The following is a 15,419-nucleotide window of genomic DNA, read 5'->3' on the forward strand; positions in this document are numbered from 1 at the left end:
AAATGACAGGAAGCAACTGATTCTTGTTTGAGTTTTTAGACAGTAAATTCTATGCCATTTCTGCATTAAGTCTTAATATTGCTTAATTTGGTTAAGAAATGGGTAAAGTAACCATGACTGGATCAACAATAATGAGACCATTACAGAAAGTAGGTCTTTCTGGAAATTTTATTATCTTAAGGTCTATTTGATTCTGCATTGGTATTTAAGCCTGTTGTTGTGTTATGTGCCATGGATTTGGTTCTGACTCATAGTGACCCTGTACAAGGTTTCTGAGTCTGTAAATCTTTACGGGAACAGAAAACCTCATCTTTCTCCTGCAGAACAGCTGGTAGTTTCGAACTGCTGACCCTGAGGTTAGCAGCCCGATTCATAACCGTTACACTACCGGAAAACTGATTCAGTCTCTTGAATAAAGGTAATGACAATCTCCCTTCTAATTTAAAGTATTTACATTTCGTGTTATTGATTAATTTAGTTACATTGTAACTTGTTTCCACTATTGGCTTATTGGAGTGCTGGTGTGGTGCTGTAGGCTAAGCACTGAACTACAAACCACAAGGCCAGTGGTTCAATCCCACCAACCGCTCCTTGGAAACCCTATACAGAGTCAGTATGAGTTGAAACTAATTAAATGGTACTTAAAACACCAACATTGCCTTATTAGCTGTATCTTTCTTGGTTGTTGTTTTTTTGTGATTGATTTAGGTTTTGTAATATATATCTTTAACTTATCACAGTCTGTACATCAAATATCGTATCACTTCATGTGTAGTAGATGAACCTATGGCAGTATGCTTCTGTTTTTCCTTTCATGTGCTTTGTGCTATTGTTGTCATGCAGTTTACTCCTATAAATATGTTCTAAGCCCCACAATACGTCATCGTTTTGCTTTAAATGTTAAAATATTTTTTTAAAGTTTAAAAAATTAGAAAATCATCTTTTCTAAATACCCACATATTTACCACTTCAGATATTTTGTTCCTTTGTGCAGATCCAAATTTCTGTTACAATTTTTCTTCTATCTCAAAAACTTCTTTAATGCTTTTTGTGTGGATTTGCTGGTAGAGAACAGTCTCAGTTTTTGTTTGTCTGAAAATATTTTCTCTTTTTTGAAATAGCTTTTCACTAGGTATAGAATTTTAGGTTGTCAGTTTATGGTGTTTTTGTTTTCGTTTGGTTTTTGTCAGTACTCTAAAGATGTCACTTTGTTGTTGCCTTCTGGCTTTCATAGTTTCTGACAAGAAATCTTTTCTAATTCTTTTCTCATTCCTCTATACCAAGGTATTTCAAAGTTTGTGCAACAATGGAGTTAAAACACAATGGAATCTTCCACAATGTTTTTGAAGCCCCTCTCTTAACATGTTCCTTTTCTCTCTGGTTAATTAGGCTGCTTTTAAGATGATTTTCTATTTATAGCTAGATTTTAGCAATTTTAGTATCTTATACCACAATGTGGTTTTGTTTCTTATGTTCAGAGTTTACTGAGCTTCTTACATCCTGAATTTATCGTTTTTATCAAGTTAGGAGCTGTTGAATATTATTTCTTAAAGTATTTGTTATAATGTCTCCCAGCTAAGCTTCCTTTGCAGCATCAAAATTAGTTCACATGGCCACCTCTAAAGCAATCAGTGGCAGGGGAAGCTGGACAACTGTATTGAATTTCAACTGATCAGAATTTAACCCTGAGTCACATGAATGCCTGAATGATGTCAGGGCCTTGCCAGCAGTGGAGGGAATGTCTGTTGAAAAGGCTACGGGCAGTATCTTCTTCAGTGTTAGACACACTTAGTATCAAGATCGATCCAGATGAAGTGCACACGATCACTAGCCATTCCTCCCAGCAAAGTAACCAGGAAACCTGTCATGCAGGTAGAACCTAAGACAACACAAAAGAACTCAGTACTCGATTATCTCTACGTAGGTGTTTTCATTTGTGGTGCAACTTCTATGATGCACAACATATTAAGGGCCATAAGAAAATTACAACTATAATTACCGGGATCTATATAAGTGTAGTGGTTGCGAATCAGGTTGCGAACCTTAAGGTCAGGAGTTCGAAACTACCAGCTGTTCCGCAGGAGAAAGATGAGGCTTTCTGCTCCTGTAAAGATTTACAGCCTCGGAAACCCTGTACAGGGTCGCTATAAGTTGGAACTGACTCCATGGCACGTAACAAGAACAATATATATTTAAAGGAGCTCTGGTAGTATAGTGGTTACGAATTAGGTTGCTAACCTCAAGGTCAGCAGTTCGAAACTGCCAGCTGTCCACGGGAGAAAGATGAGGCTTTCTGCTCCTGTAAAGATTTACAGCCTCGGAAATCCTGTACAGGGTCGCTATGAGTTGGAACCAACTCCACGTCACATAACAACAACAACAGTATATAATGAGCTCTTTTTCTGTGTTATATGCTGTACTGTGCCAGGTGCTTTAAATGCATTCCCATTTAATCCTAAATATAATTACTTTACTGCCTAACTTCTTTATGTGCCTAATTACTTGTCATCCATGGGAGGGAGAAAGTGGTCCTGTCATTTAGAACCTTGAAGTTAGGATTAGCCTTTATATCCTGGGCAGAAGGGATGAAAGCGATTAAAATTACTCTTAACAGCCCAGGTATACTTGCTATTAAGATACCTCTTAATTGCTATTAGAGAAATTTAGTAAAGAAGATACTGAATGTGCCTGTTTTATAAGCCTGCCTCTTTAAAAAATTATTTCCCTTTTTCTATTTAGTTTTCATTTACATAATGCCCTCAATTTTAGGTTACAAAACTCTTAGAAGAATTGAGAGAAGCCAAAGAAAACCATACACCAGAGATGAAACATTTCACAGGCTTAGAAAAGAAAATTAAACAGATGGAAATGAGGCATGAGCAAAGAGAGCAGGAGCTACAACAGGTAAAGTAGTAAAGCACATTTACATGTTTGTGTAGTACTTTAAGGGAACCCTGGTGGCACAATTGTTAAGGTACTCTACTGCTAACGAATGAGTCAGGGGCTCAAACCCACCAGCCACTCCATGGGAGAAAGATGTCACAGTTTGTTTCTGTAAAATTTTACAGCCTTACCTTATGGTGCAGTTCCAGTCTGTTTTACAGGGTCACTGAATCGGAATCAACTCCATTGCAGTGGGTTTCAAAGTCAGCAGTTCAAACCCACCAGCTGCTCCTCAGGAGAAAGAGATGAGGCTGTTTGCTCCCACAAAGATTTATAGTGTCAGTAACCCTATATACAGTTGGTAGGACTCAGTGACAGTGGGTTTGGATTTGATTTAATTTTTTATTTGGTTTTGTAATCTCTATTAGTGTTGTTTATGGAGCTCTCTGGTAGCGTAGTGGTTACGAATCGGGCTGCGAACCTTAAGGTCAGCGGTTTGAAACTACCAGCTGCTCCGCGGGAGAAAGATGAGGCTTTCTACTCCCGTAAAGATTTACACCCTCGGAAACCCTGTACAGGGTCGCTATGGGTCGGAACCGACTCAACGGCACTTAACAACAACAACAACAACAATTAGTGTTATTTAGTGACATCGAGTCTGTTCCATTATATACAACCCTACATAGGATTTCTGAGTAGCAGCTGGTGGGTTTAAATTGCTAACAAAAGTTATTTCTTAAAGTGTCTCCACTGTATTTTTATCTTGTTAATTTATAGCTTCTAGATAAAAATGACCAAGTTTCAAATACCTGATGATTGGGTTGTCTTATATCCGGAGAAATAAACACCCAAGTTGTATCATATTCTGAATTATTAAGAGATACTTAAAATGTATACATGTTTGTTCTTGGAACCCTTTTGAGAACATTGTCCCATATTTAAGTCATTTCAATAAATGTCTATAAGAAATATTTTTTATTAGAATATGATCATGTCTAATATATATATGGAGCCCTGGTGTGGTACTGCGAGTTAATGTGCTAGACTACAAAGTCAGTTTGAACAGCAAGGTCAGAAGTTCAAAGTCACTAGCTGCTCCTTAGAAACCCTATACAGGGTTGATATGGGTCAGAACTAACTTGGCGGCACTTAACAACAATATATATCTGGCACCAATAATATCATGATTAGTACAGTTTGTTACAAACATAAAAGAATAGATGTTTACATGCCAAAAGTAAGATTATGATGTGTTATTAGGCTATTACCTTAATGCTGATATTTAGCTTTGCTTAAGTAGTGTAAAGTTAAATGATTTTAATGGTGAAAATATTATAGCATTGCAAAGCTTTAGTGTTGCCCTGAGTTCCACAGAGAAACACCAGTTCTATTTAATGATATCAAGATGCTAGCATAGTATTATCATTGTTGTAGTTAAGTGCCATCAAGTTGGTTCCGACTCAGCGATTCTGTATAGAGTTTCCTAGGAGCAGCTAGTGAGTTTGAACCTCCAACTTGGTGGTTCAAACAGACTGTGCAGTCCAGTTCATTATCAATATAGGAGCTAAGAAATATGCCATGTGGAGTACAAAGATGAAAATAACTGATGTTCCATTCTTAATCTTAAACTTTAGTTTGTAAAATTCTTTGAAAAATATATACTAGGAGACCATCAACCATAGTAGAATTAAGGCATCTTAGTGTACCTCCATTTCACCAGAACCATAAGTGCCACTTCAACATCCTTATTTTAGAAAGTTCTTCTCATTTGTCAATAACTACGTTTAAGAATTGCATCCTAATGATTCTATAGGCACATGCTACATTATAGCCATTTTACTAATCGTTATTTTATAGTCATTGTTATAAACAAATGTGACTAATAAATTATATTTATGTATTCATTGAAGTGGTGTGATGCTGTAGCATATAGCACTAGACCACAGAGTCCCTTTGAACTGCAAGGTCAGTAGCTCAAACCCGTCAGCCACTCCTCGGAAACCCTACACAGGGTCACTGTGAGTCTGAACCGACTCGATGGCGCTTAACAACAAGAATGTACTGAAAATGAAGCATTAGTGATGCACTAGTTAAAGTGCTTGTCTTCCATGGGAAGAAAATATGGCATTCTGCATCTGTAAAGGTTTGCCACCTTACAGACCCTATGGAGCAGTCCTATTCTGCTGTAAAAGGTCACCATGAGTCAGAGCAGTGGAAGAGTTGGCTTTAGTGTCTCCATTTCCTTATGTGTTAAATGTGGAAAGTGTAGCACTTACCTCCTAGTGTGTTGGCAGTATTAAATGAGTTACCTTATGTACAATGTTTAAGCAGGGTCTGGCTCTTGTTGGATGCTCTATCTATTTAATATTGTTGTTTCTAATGCTATGATACAGGATTAGTTAATGGCATATGTTACAGTGAAAATGTGAAAGCCAGAACTGGGTGGAACTGCGTTGTTTATCCAGGTGTTACAAGTTCTTCATCTTTAACATGTGCACTGTTCACACTTTGCTGTCACTCTTTGTTAATGAAAAAAAATTGAATTTTCCCTTTTCTGAAATGTTTCTGCAGTACAGTTTCCAGCTTTTGTCTTAATTGCACATCAATTGCTATCTTAAGGGGAACAACATTCTTTAGAGGTTCAAATTCCTACCCTGGTATTAGAAATTGCTGATGTTTTAAATGATACTATTAGTTTTAGTCACGTGGTTTAAAATATTAACTCTAAAATTTGGTCTAAGACTTAGATTCTAAATTTCCCACTTCTTACCTGCCTGCTTGCTTGATAAAGAAAATCGGGCTTGTTAGGTAAGGCTTCTGCTCTCCCTTCCTTCCTACTTGGAGTTTTGTCACACTTTAGTTCTTTGAGATTGAGAACTATTTTTCATCGACAATAAGAACAATATTAGTAATGTAGAATTTTTTGATTTGCAGATAATACAGCAAACACGTCAAGTAGTAGAAACTGAGCAAAACAAAGAAATTGAGAAATGGAAAAGACTTGCACAGTTAAAGAATCGAGAACTGGACAAGTTTCGCACAGAATTAGACTCAATATTAGATGTTCTTCGAGAGCTGCACCGACAGGGAGTCGTCGTTCCGGTTGCTTTACCAGAAGAAGCTAGTGCACCAGAGTATTACTAGAAATTTTGACTTCATAGGACCTCATTAAAAGGACTGAAGATACATGGGACTGGGCCACAACCAAGAGGTTTTCAGAGTAACTGCGCCTTTCTGTTTCCAGGAAGCAAACCAAGCCATGCAAAAGCAATACGTCAAAATAAATTAACCTTAACTAATAAGAGAAAAAAAGCACCATGACGTATTTTACTGAAAAGCATTAACCATTCACATTTTGAGTAATTTGTGGGCAAGACCCTTTGTGTCAAATGATAATAACTAGTGATATTTATTGCAAAATGCATTATTCACCTGATAGAAATGAAAAGAAAGGAAATCTCCCACACTGCATGTCGAATTATTAATGAACAAGGATGTATTCTTAGTTTTCTAAGAAAAGTAGAAAAGTAACTGCTGCCCCTCATGGAAATGCACAGCAGAAGATGGACACAGTTTCTGGGCAATCACACTGTCAACTGAGTGGTAGAACTTCTTCTATAATTTAGATAAGAATTCTCTGCAGGTAGACTGGGAATATTCTTGGTTTCTTCCAATTTCCTTTCTCTAGGTTCTTGTACCTGTTACTAGGTAAAAATATGTAGCTCAAAAATAATATGGAAATTTAGTTTATCCATTGTTTATCATCTTAATTTAAAATGTGGCATATTATTTAAGCTACGTATTTTAAATGCCAGTCCTACACTTTTGGTACGTTTGAAAATTACAACTAGAATTCAATGATACTTTTCTTCTCTCTGTTGGAAAACTAATATGTGTCCATTAGAAAAATTACAGACATGTATTAAAGTAGCTGGAATGTTATTTCTTTTCCATTTCCCATTTTCAAAGGCAGGATAATAAGTATAAAATTCTAAATGTTTATGTAAGTTAAAGTTACAGCTGCTTTGTTTTTAAATGTTCTAATGCAGCACTAAGAGGAATATAATGTGAGCTACAAAAGTAGCTACATTTAAAAAGGTAAAAAGAAACATGTGAAAATAATTTATTAATATATTTTGTTATCCAATATAGCTAAAATATTGTCAATATAGAATTGATATTTATGCATTCTTTTATGCATACTACACCTTTGAAATCTAGAGTATATTTTACATTGCTAGAAAAGTAGGGTATTTTATTTAAAAGGAAAATTGAACTACATCTTGGTGAAATGTGAGATGTGGAAATTTGTTAGGTCTAAGAAGTATAGTTATTGTAATTTACAGCATTTTTTAATGTCCCTTTCCTTAGAAGGTAGAAAGAACATTATATTTTGCTGTTGTATTTTTTTATGTGAAATAACTTTATTGTTTTAAGTTATGAAATAAATAATCTATTTTGGTTATTATGTGAGTGTGCCTTTTTATACTTTTAATCTGCATGCCATATATTAACATAAGGATAAGTCAAAAAGTATAACTAATAGGTTTCTAGTTCATATACATGTGTTTATTATAAATGAAGCATGCTTAAACTTGTCTCTGGTCAGTGGAGGGCTGCAGACAAGTTCTTTCAGTAAAACAGTTGTTAGGGTGCCCTTCAAAAAAGTCCAGCAATGACTTCCAAGGGGATCAGCTGGGCCAGTTAAATTCAGAGAGGTCAACTCAGAGGGTAATGGCAACTGACTTTTAGGATTCCCAGTGCATGATCTTTGATTATCTCAGAGAACACAGATTGATCACAGGCTTATGAAGAAGTACATTTTTAAGAAAATTGAAAACTGCATTGGTGTGAAAAAGGCCAGGATAGTTGCACTGAGGAATTTTTGATGCCTGAGGGACTGTCATTTGATAGCAAATAAGTCAAAGGGTACACAGTTTTTCAGGGAAAAGTTCGAGAATTGCAAACACCAACTTTAAAGGTTTATAGGCTTAGATGGGGAGGGTATGTCGAGAAACAATAGCATGACATTTTTATATTTTTATTTAATAGAGGGTTCTGTGGTTTTATAGCAAGCTTTGAACTAACCCCAATATATACCTATTCCTACCCATCATCTGTCAGTTTGTTGTACTGTGGTGGCTTGTGAGTTGCTGTGGCTTTGAAAGCTGTTGCCGCCGGTATTTTAAATACCAGCAGGGACACCCATGGTGGACAGGTTTCAGATGAGCTTCCAGACGAAGACAGACTAGGAAGAAGAAGGAGTGACGAACTACTTCCAAATATTTAGTCACTGAAAACCTTATGAATATCAGAGAAACACTGTCAGATATAGTAACAGATAATGAGCCCCTCAGGTTAGAAGGCACCCAAAATGCAACTGGGGAAGAGCTGCCTCCTCAAAGTAGACTTGACCGTGATGACGCGAATGGAGTAAAGCCTGTGGGTGAAAAGCCCATAGGACCTTCATTTGCTGACGGGCCACAACTCAAAATGAAGAGAAACAGATGTAAATATCCATTGAAAATCAGAACATGGAATATACAAAGTATGAATCTGGGAAAATTGGAAGTTGTCAAAAATGAAATGAAAGGCATAAACATCGATATCTTAGGCATTAGTGAGCTGAAATGGACTGGTATTGGCCATTTTGAATCTGACAACCACAAGGTTTACAATGCCGGGAATGACAACTTGAAGAAGAAAGGTGTTGCATTCATTGTCAAAAGGAACATATCCAGATCAGCATGACGTACAATGCTGTCTGTGATAGGATAATATCCATGTGCCTACAGGGAAGCCCAGTTAATACCACTATTATTCAAATTTACGCACCAACCAATAAAGCCAGTTAGGATGAAATACAAGAAGAATTCTACCAACTTTTTCAATCTGAAATTGATCAAACATGCAATAAAGATGTAGTGATCATTACTGGTGAATGGAATGCAAAGGTTGGGAACAAAGAGGAAGGATCAGTAGTTGGAAAATATGGCCTTGGTGATAGAAATGATGCTGGAGATCTCATGATAGAATTCTGCAAAACCAATGATTTGTTCATTTCAAATGGAATGCGGAAATCATCGGACAATCTCTTTGATATCCCTTGCGAACTAATGTTTTACTCAAGGTAATACAGAAACGGCTGCAAGCATCCCTTCTTTAGACAGCATAAGAGATGACTAAACACATGGACCCCACCAGATAGAATACATAGAAATAAAATTGACTACATCTGCGGGAAGAGACGATGGAAAAGCTCCATGTCATCAGTGAAAACAAGGCCAAGGGCAGACTGTGGAACGGACCATTAATTACTCATATGCAAATTCAAACTGAAACTGAAGAAAATGAAAACAACTCCACTGTATGCAAAATATGACCTTGAATATACCCCACCTGAATTTAGAGATTATCTGAAGAACAGATTTGATACATTAAACACTAAAGACCAAAGACTAGAAGAATTGTGGGATGACATCAAGAACATCATACATTAAGAAAGTAAAAAGTCATTGAGAAGACAAGAAAGAAGGAAAAGGTCAAAATGGATGTCAGAAAAGACACTGACACTTGCTCTCCAGCGTAGAGATGCTAAAGCAAATGGAAGAAATGAGGAGGTACAAAAGCTGAGCAGAAAATTTCAAATTTGGGCTTGAGAAGATTCAGCTAAATATTACAACAAAATGTGCAAAGATCTGGAATCAGAAAACCAAGAAGGAAGAACACTGTCAGCATTTCTCAAGCTAAGGGAACTGAAGAAAAAAAATCAAGCCTCGACTTGTGTTATTGAAAGATTCTCTGGACAAATTATGGAATGATGCAGAAAGCATCAAGAGAAGATGGAAGGAATACACAGAGTCACTGTACCAAAGGAAATGGCTAATGTTCAAACATTTCAAGAGATAGCATATGATACTGAAGGAGGAAGTCCAAGATGCATTGAAGAAATTGGCAAAGAACAAGGCACCAGGAATTGATAGAATAAAAATTGAAATCTTTCAAGAAAGTGAAGTGGCACAGGAGTCACTCACTCATCTCTGCCAAGAAATCTGGAAGACAACTATCTGGCTGACTGATTGGAAGAGATCCATATTTGTGCCCACTCCAAAGAGAGGTGACCCAATGGAATGCGGAAATCATCGGACAATCTCTCTGATATCCCTTGCGACTAATGTTTTACTCAAGGTAATACAGAAACGGCTGCAAGCATACATTGACAGAGAACTTCCAGAGGTTCAAGCCGGATTCAGAAGAGGCCATGGAATGAAGGATATCATTGCTGATGTCCAATGGATGTTGGCTGAAAGCAGAGATATCAGAGAGATGTTTACCTGTGCTTTATTGACTTTGCAAAGACTTTCGATTGTGTGGATCATGACAAGCTATGGACAACATTGCGAAGTATGAGTATTCCTGAACACTTAACTGTGCTCATAAGGAATCTGTACATGGACCAAGAGGCAGTTGTTGGAACAGAACATGGGAACATTGAATGGTCTAAAATTAAGAAAGGTGTACAACAAGGTTGTATTCTTTCATCATACTTATTCAACCTATATGCTGAGCAAATATTCCAAGAAGCTGGGTTATATGAAGAAAAACGTAACATCAGGATTGGAGGAAGACTCATTAACAATCTGCAATATGCAAATGATACAACCTTTCTTGATGAAAGTGAAGAGGATTTAAAGCATTTACTAATGAAGATCAAAGAGCACAGCCTTCAGTATGGCTTGCAGCTCAATGTAAAGAAAACAAAAATCCTCACCTCTGGACCAATAAACAACATTCTTATCAACGGAGAAAAGATTGAAGTTGTCAAGGACTTCATTTTTCTTGGATCAACTATCAACACTCAAGGAAGCAGCAGTCAAGAAATCAAACGACGTATTACATTAGGCAAATCTGCTGCACAAGACCTTTTTAAAGTGTTGAAGAACAAAGAAGTCAGTTTGAGGACTAAGGTGCACTTGACCCAAGCCATGGTATTTTCAATAACCTCATATGTATGTGTAAATTGGACAGTGAATAAGGAAACCACAGAAGAATTGATGCCTTTGAGTTATGGTGTTGGAGAATACTAAAAGTGCCATGGGCTGCCAAAAGAACCCAAGAGATCCGTTTTGGAAGAAGTGCAGCCAGAGTGCTCCTTGGAGGCCAAGATGACCAAACTTCATCTCTCATACTTCGGACATATTGTCAGGAGTGACCAATCACTGGAGAAGGATATCTATCATGTTTTGTAAGGTGGAGGGCCAGAGAAAAAGAGGAAGACCCCCAACGAAATGGATTGGCAGCATCGATGGACTCAAGCGTGGCAACAGTAGTGAGGTTGGCCCAGGATCGGGTAGTGTTTCATTCTGCTTTGCATAGGGTCACTATGAGTCGGTACCGACTCGATGGCACTTAACAACTACAGCCCCTCTCTTTGCCCTCTTGACTGACTGTCCAGTCAGGGATTGTTTATTTCATTTCAAATATAAATATGGATGGTTCTGAAACATAGGGAAGGGGAAGCATGGACCTAGATTATGACTTACCAAAAAAGTACATCCTATTTTGAAGAATGAACATTTTGGGATAGATTGTGTACATGGCAGATCTTCAATTTAATTCACAGAATAAAGGTCCTGAAATAATATCAGAGCTATTTGTTACAGCTAAAAACCTCATGAACCATGTGTTCCCTCTTCCTCCCCCAATCCCCCCCCCCCAAAGTCATTGCCTTTAGTGATTAGGATGAGTAAGAACACAGAATGTAGACACCTTTAGAATGTCTTCTACATGAGGGCTCTAATGAAGATTTCTTAAGGTCTAAAACTAGTCCTTCCACCGATTCCATCCCACTCAATATGCACCGAGGCACTACATCCACAGGACTTCCCTTCAGGAGCCCTATGAGGATAGGCAGCTTGTTGCTGACACCTGAGCTTCTGTGCCGAGATTTTCTACAGGCTCTACTACTTGTGAGCTCACGGCTTCTCTAACAGCTCTGGTTAGTTGCCATGGAGTCCCTTCCAACTCATGATACCCTTTGTGCAGAGTAGAACTGCTACTCAGGAGTTTTAAAGCTGTGACCGTTAAGAAGCAGATCACCAGACCTGTCTCCCTACATGCCTCTGTGTGTGTTTCAGTGTTTAACCATTTACACCACCCCAGGAGTTCTCCGTAATAGCATCTATCTGTAAAGCCTATGAAATCCAGGCTTTAATATTGGGGTTCCAGTCCATATTACAAAAATCCTAAATTTGTAAACTCACACAACCTGTAGGATTGCTGTTGTTGTTCAGTACCATTGAAGCTGTTCTGACTCATAGCAACGCTGTGTAGGGTTTTTAAGGAACAGCTGGTGAATTTGAACCACCGACCTTGTGGGTCAAACCAAATTTGCAGGCCAGTGCCTTATCCCTTAGCACCACACCAGTAGGAAAAACATTATTCTTTTCTACCTGTATGTACCAAGGACTCTAATTAGATCCAAGATCCACAGGCACATTGTTTAACAGAGGTCTTCTTAGAACAAAGACACTTCGTTATTACATGATTGTTAGAAGAACCTCTTAACAATGAATAGTGGAGAGAGCAAAGTATTTCAGCCCTTCCAAGTACACTAACAGTTCTGATTTTAGTATTGATAATTATTTGATTAATGATTATGTACCCTTTTAGTTTCTGTTGAGACTTTAATTAAAAGTACATGTCCAGCTTTGAATAGATTTATCATATCCCTAATTATCGTATTTCCTCCACCTTTAAACCATAACAGATCCATATGTATCTCTCCAGATTAGCTGGAAACTCCAATCACAACCCCCTGAAGTTTTATACAATAAGAAGAAATCATCTTCTTTCCCACCCACACCTACTTTATAGTATTGTAAGAATTCTGAGGGACAGAATTAAGGGAAAATTTATTCTATAGAAAGGAGAGACGCATCAGGTTTCATGAAAATAAAGTGAGTTGTTAGTAAAATTCAGGAATTTGAAAAATGGCCAAAAGTTTGTGGAGAAGAAAACTTAAAAGACAGGATAGCTAGAAGGTATCCATACATTCTTGAGGCACAAAACCGTGGGAGCCAAGAACACTGTGGGGGTCTGACAAAGTGGAGTAAGTCTCAGGAAAGCTTGCTGTGCGCTATAATTACACCTGGCCACTCTGCCCGTGCCTGAGGGTAGTAATGTTATAATGAGAAAACCCTTATAAAGAAAAGGAACAGAAAAGAAGATGAAGAACTACACATAGTCTTTGAATCTCCTTGGGTAAAAGTCTGGAAAGTAGTTTCGGGGGTAGACAAAAGTGAAGTCATAAAAGATATTGTAAAAGAGTTAAATTGAGACTGCTTTTTGGAGAAAACTAAGAGAATGATGCATCTTGTATTCTTCAACGAGCTCCAGGCAAAGTCAGTGTAAACAATCATGCATAATCTAGTCTTCTTACCTGTTTAGCTCATTTTCCTAAGTGAAAATGCCTTTTTACTCTGTAAAAAGGGTTTCCAAGGAGCAGCTGGTGGGTTTGAACCACCGGCTTTGTGGTTAGCTGACCAGTTCTTATCCTACAGCACCACACCAGGACTTGTATTATGACTGACTACAAAGATTCTCATTCCCCCAACTTGCAGCTGGCACACACAGCAGCACAATTCCTCAAAGTAGTAGGAGCTCAGTAAATTAATCACTTTCCTTTGCCCCTTGAATTCCATTTACAAATGCAGTCCTCTCCTACCAATATACCAACAAGATAGCCAAGCCCCACATATCTTATTGACTCTCAGGGCACAACTCCCACTACCAGCAGAATAACATGAGCTCTGCATGTCTACCTTTCTTCTCTCCAAAGTGCTAACATCTACTTAGAATGCCTGCCAGTATTTCCATTCTGTTTACACACTGTTCATATATAACTCACCATGTTTAAGACTAACTCCTCATTCTCACCCCACCCCATGATCAGACATGAACTGTCTACTCCCTTGGGTCATTTGTTGTTGTTAGTGCTGTGGAGTTGGTTCCCACTCATAGTAACTCTGTGTAAGGTTTCCGAGGAGTGGCTGGTGGGTTAGTACTGCTGACCTTGTGGTTAACAGTCCAGTGCTAATCCTGCAGTGCCGTATCCTTTAGCCATCATGTTTTAAACTTTGAGACCTTCTCAACATCCCCAACATGGAGGCCTTAAGACCTGTAGCCAATTGCTTCAAAATAATGCTAATATCCATTTCTTTCCCATAGTTCCCACAACCGAAGCCCTGTCACCATTTTACTCTTACTTTTCCAACAGAGGCTTATTTGATTTCCCCACCTCTTCTCAATCTAATCCTCTTCTCAATCTAAAAATTTGGGACAGCATTGCCAGGTTATTTTTCCTAAAGCTCTGCTTGTCACCTGTCTCTTTGCCACCCCACTTCATCAATCGTTATTCTAGTCTTAGCCCTCCTCAGACTTCCTCTCCACACTCCATTCCAGACCTTAAAGATCTTACATAGATTCTCCCTATATTCATTTTCTACTAGTTGCTGTAGCAAACTACCACAAGCTTAATGGCTTAAAGCAAAACAAACTATTTCTTACTATGTAGATGACAGAGATCAGATATAAGTCTCCATCGTTAGTCTGTGCTCCTTTCTGGAGGCTGTAGGAGAGAATTCATTTCCTGGTCATTACCAGATCCTAGAGGCTGCTCCCACTACCCATTTATCAGTTCATCTTACTGTGATGCTGGAAGCTATGCCACCTTTATTTTAAATACAAACAGCATACCCATGATGGACAGGTTTTCTGCAGAGCTTCCAGACTAAGATAAACTATGAAGATACGAACTTTAGACTGATTAGCCACTGCAAACCTCATGAATATCAGCAGAACATTGTCAGATACAGGGCCAGAAAATTAGTCCCTCAGGTTTTAAGGCACTCAAAATCCAACTGGGGAAGAATTGCCTCCTCAAAATAGAATTGACCTTAATTATGTGAATAGAGCAAAGTTTTTGAGACCTTCATTTGTTGATGTGGCAAAACACAAAAGAGGAAGAAACAACTATAAACATCCATTAACCAGACATGTAATGTGTGAAGAATGAATCTAGGAAAATTGGAAGTTGTCAAAAATGAAATGGCTGGGATATACCCTTTGGGTAGTTGAGGATGCATGGAGGGGATTGGAACCATGGCAGTGAGATGATATACAATGGAATGAATGTAAAACTAAAGTTCTCCCATGTAAACTATCATATAATTCACAATAAAACATTAAAAAAAAAAACAGGGGAGTGGTTAATCTTACAGCCCAGAAACAGAGGAACCTAGGACCATCAAGGGAGAAGTGCACAAGCAGAATGCAGGACCTTAACCAGATAAGCAGCAACATCAGAGATGGAGGCAGAGATAGGTTCATGGAGAAGGGGAGAGGTTGAGGACTCTAGATTCATGGGAGGAGATGAGCTAAGAGCTGGTGGCCAGGAGGCAGACTTGCAGAACGTGCCCTTTTGAGGTGTAAATTATTATATATGCCTGAGTGTTTTTGTTTGTTTTTTTAAAAAG

At 38.1% G+C, this 15,419-nt stretch overlaps 1 protein-coding gene across 1 annotated transcript in view; it reads left to right on the forward strand.

The window, feature by feature from the left end:
- The window catches only part of KIAA1009 (KIAA1009 ortholog), a 73,556-nt gene extending 67,529 nt beyond the window's left edge, over nucleotides 1-6,027 (forward strand). The window contains exons 25-26 of the mRNA XM_006870668.1: nucleotides 2,770-2,904; nucleotides 5,818-6,027. Coding sequence (XP_006870730.1) covers nucleotides 2,770-2,904; nucleotides 5,818-6,027 — 345 coding nt within the window. The remainder of the gene's footprint in view (nucleotides 1-2,769; nucleotides 2,905-5,817) is intronic.
- The last annotated feature ends 9,392 nt before the right edge of the window (nucleotides 6,028-15,419 follow it).

The sequence above is a fragment of the Chrysochloris asiatica genome, unplaced genomic scaffold, assembly GCF_000296735.1.
Source record: "Chrysochloris asiatica unplaced genomic scaffold, ChrAsi1.0 scaffold00146, whole genome shotgun sequence".
Lineage (NCBI taxonomy): Eukaryota > Metazoa > Chordata > Mammalia > Afrosoricida > Chrysochloridae > Chrysochloris > Chrysochloris asiatica.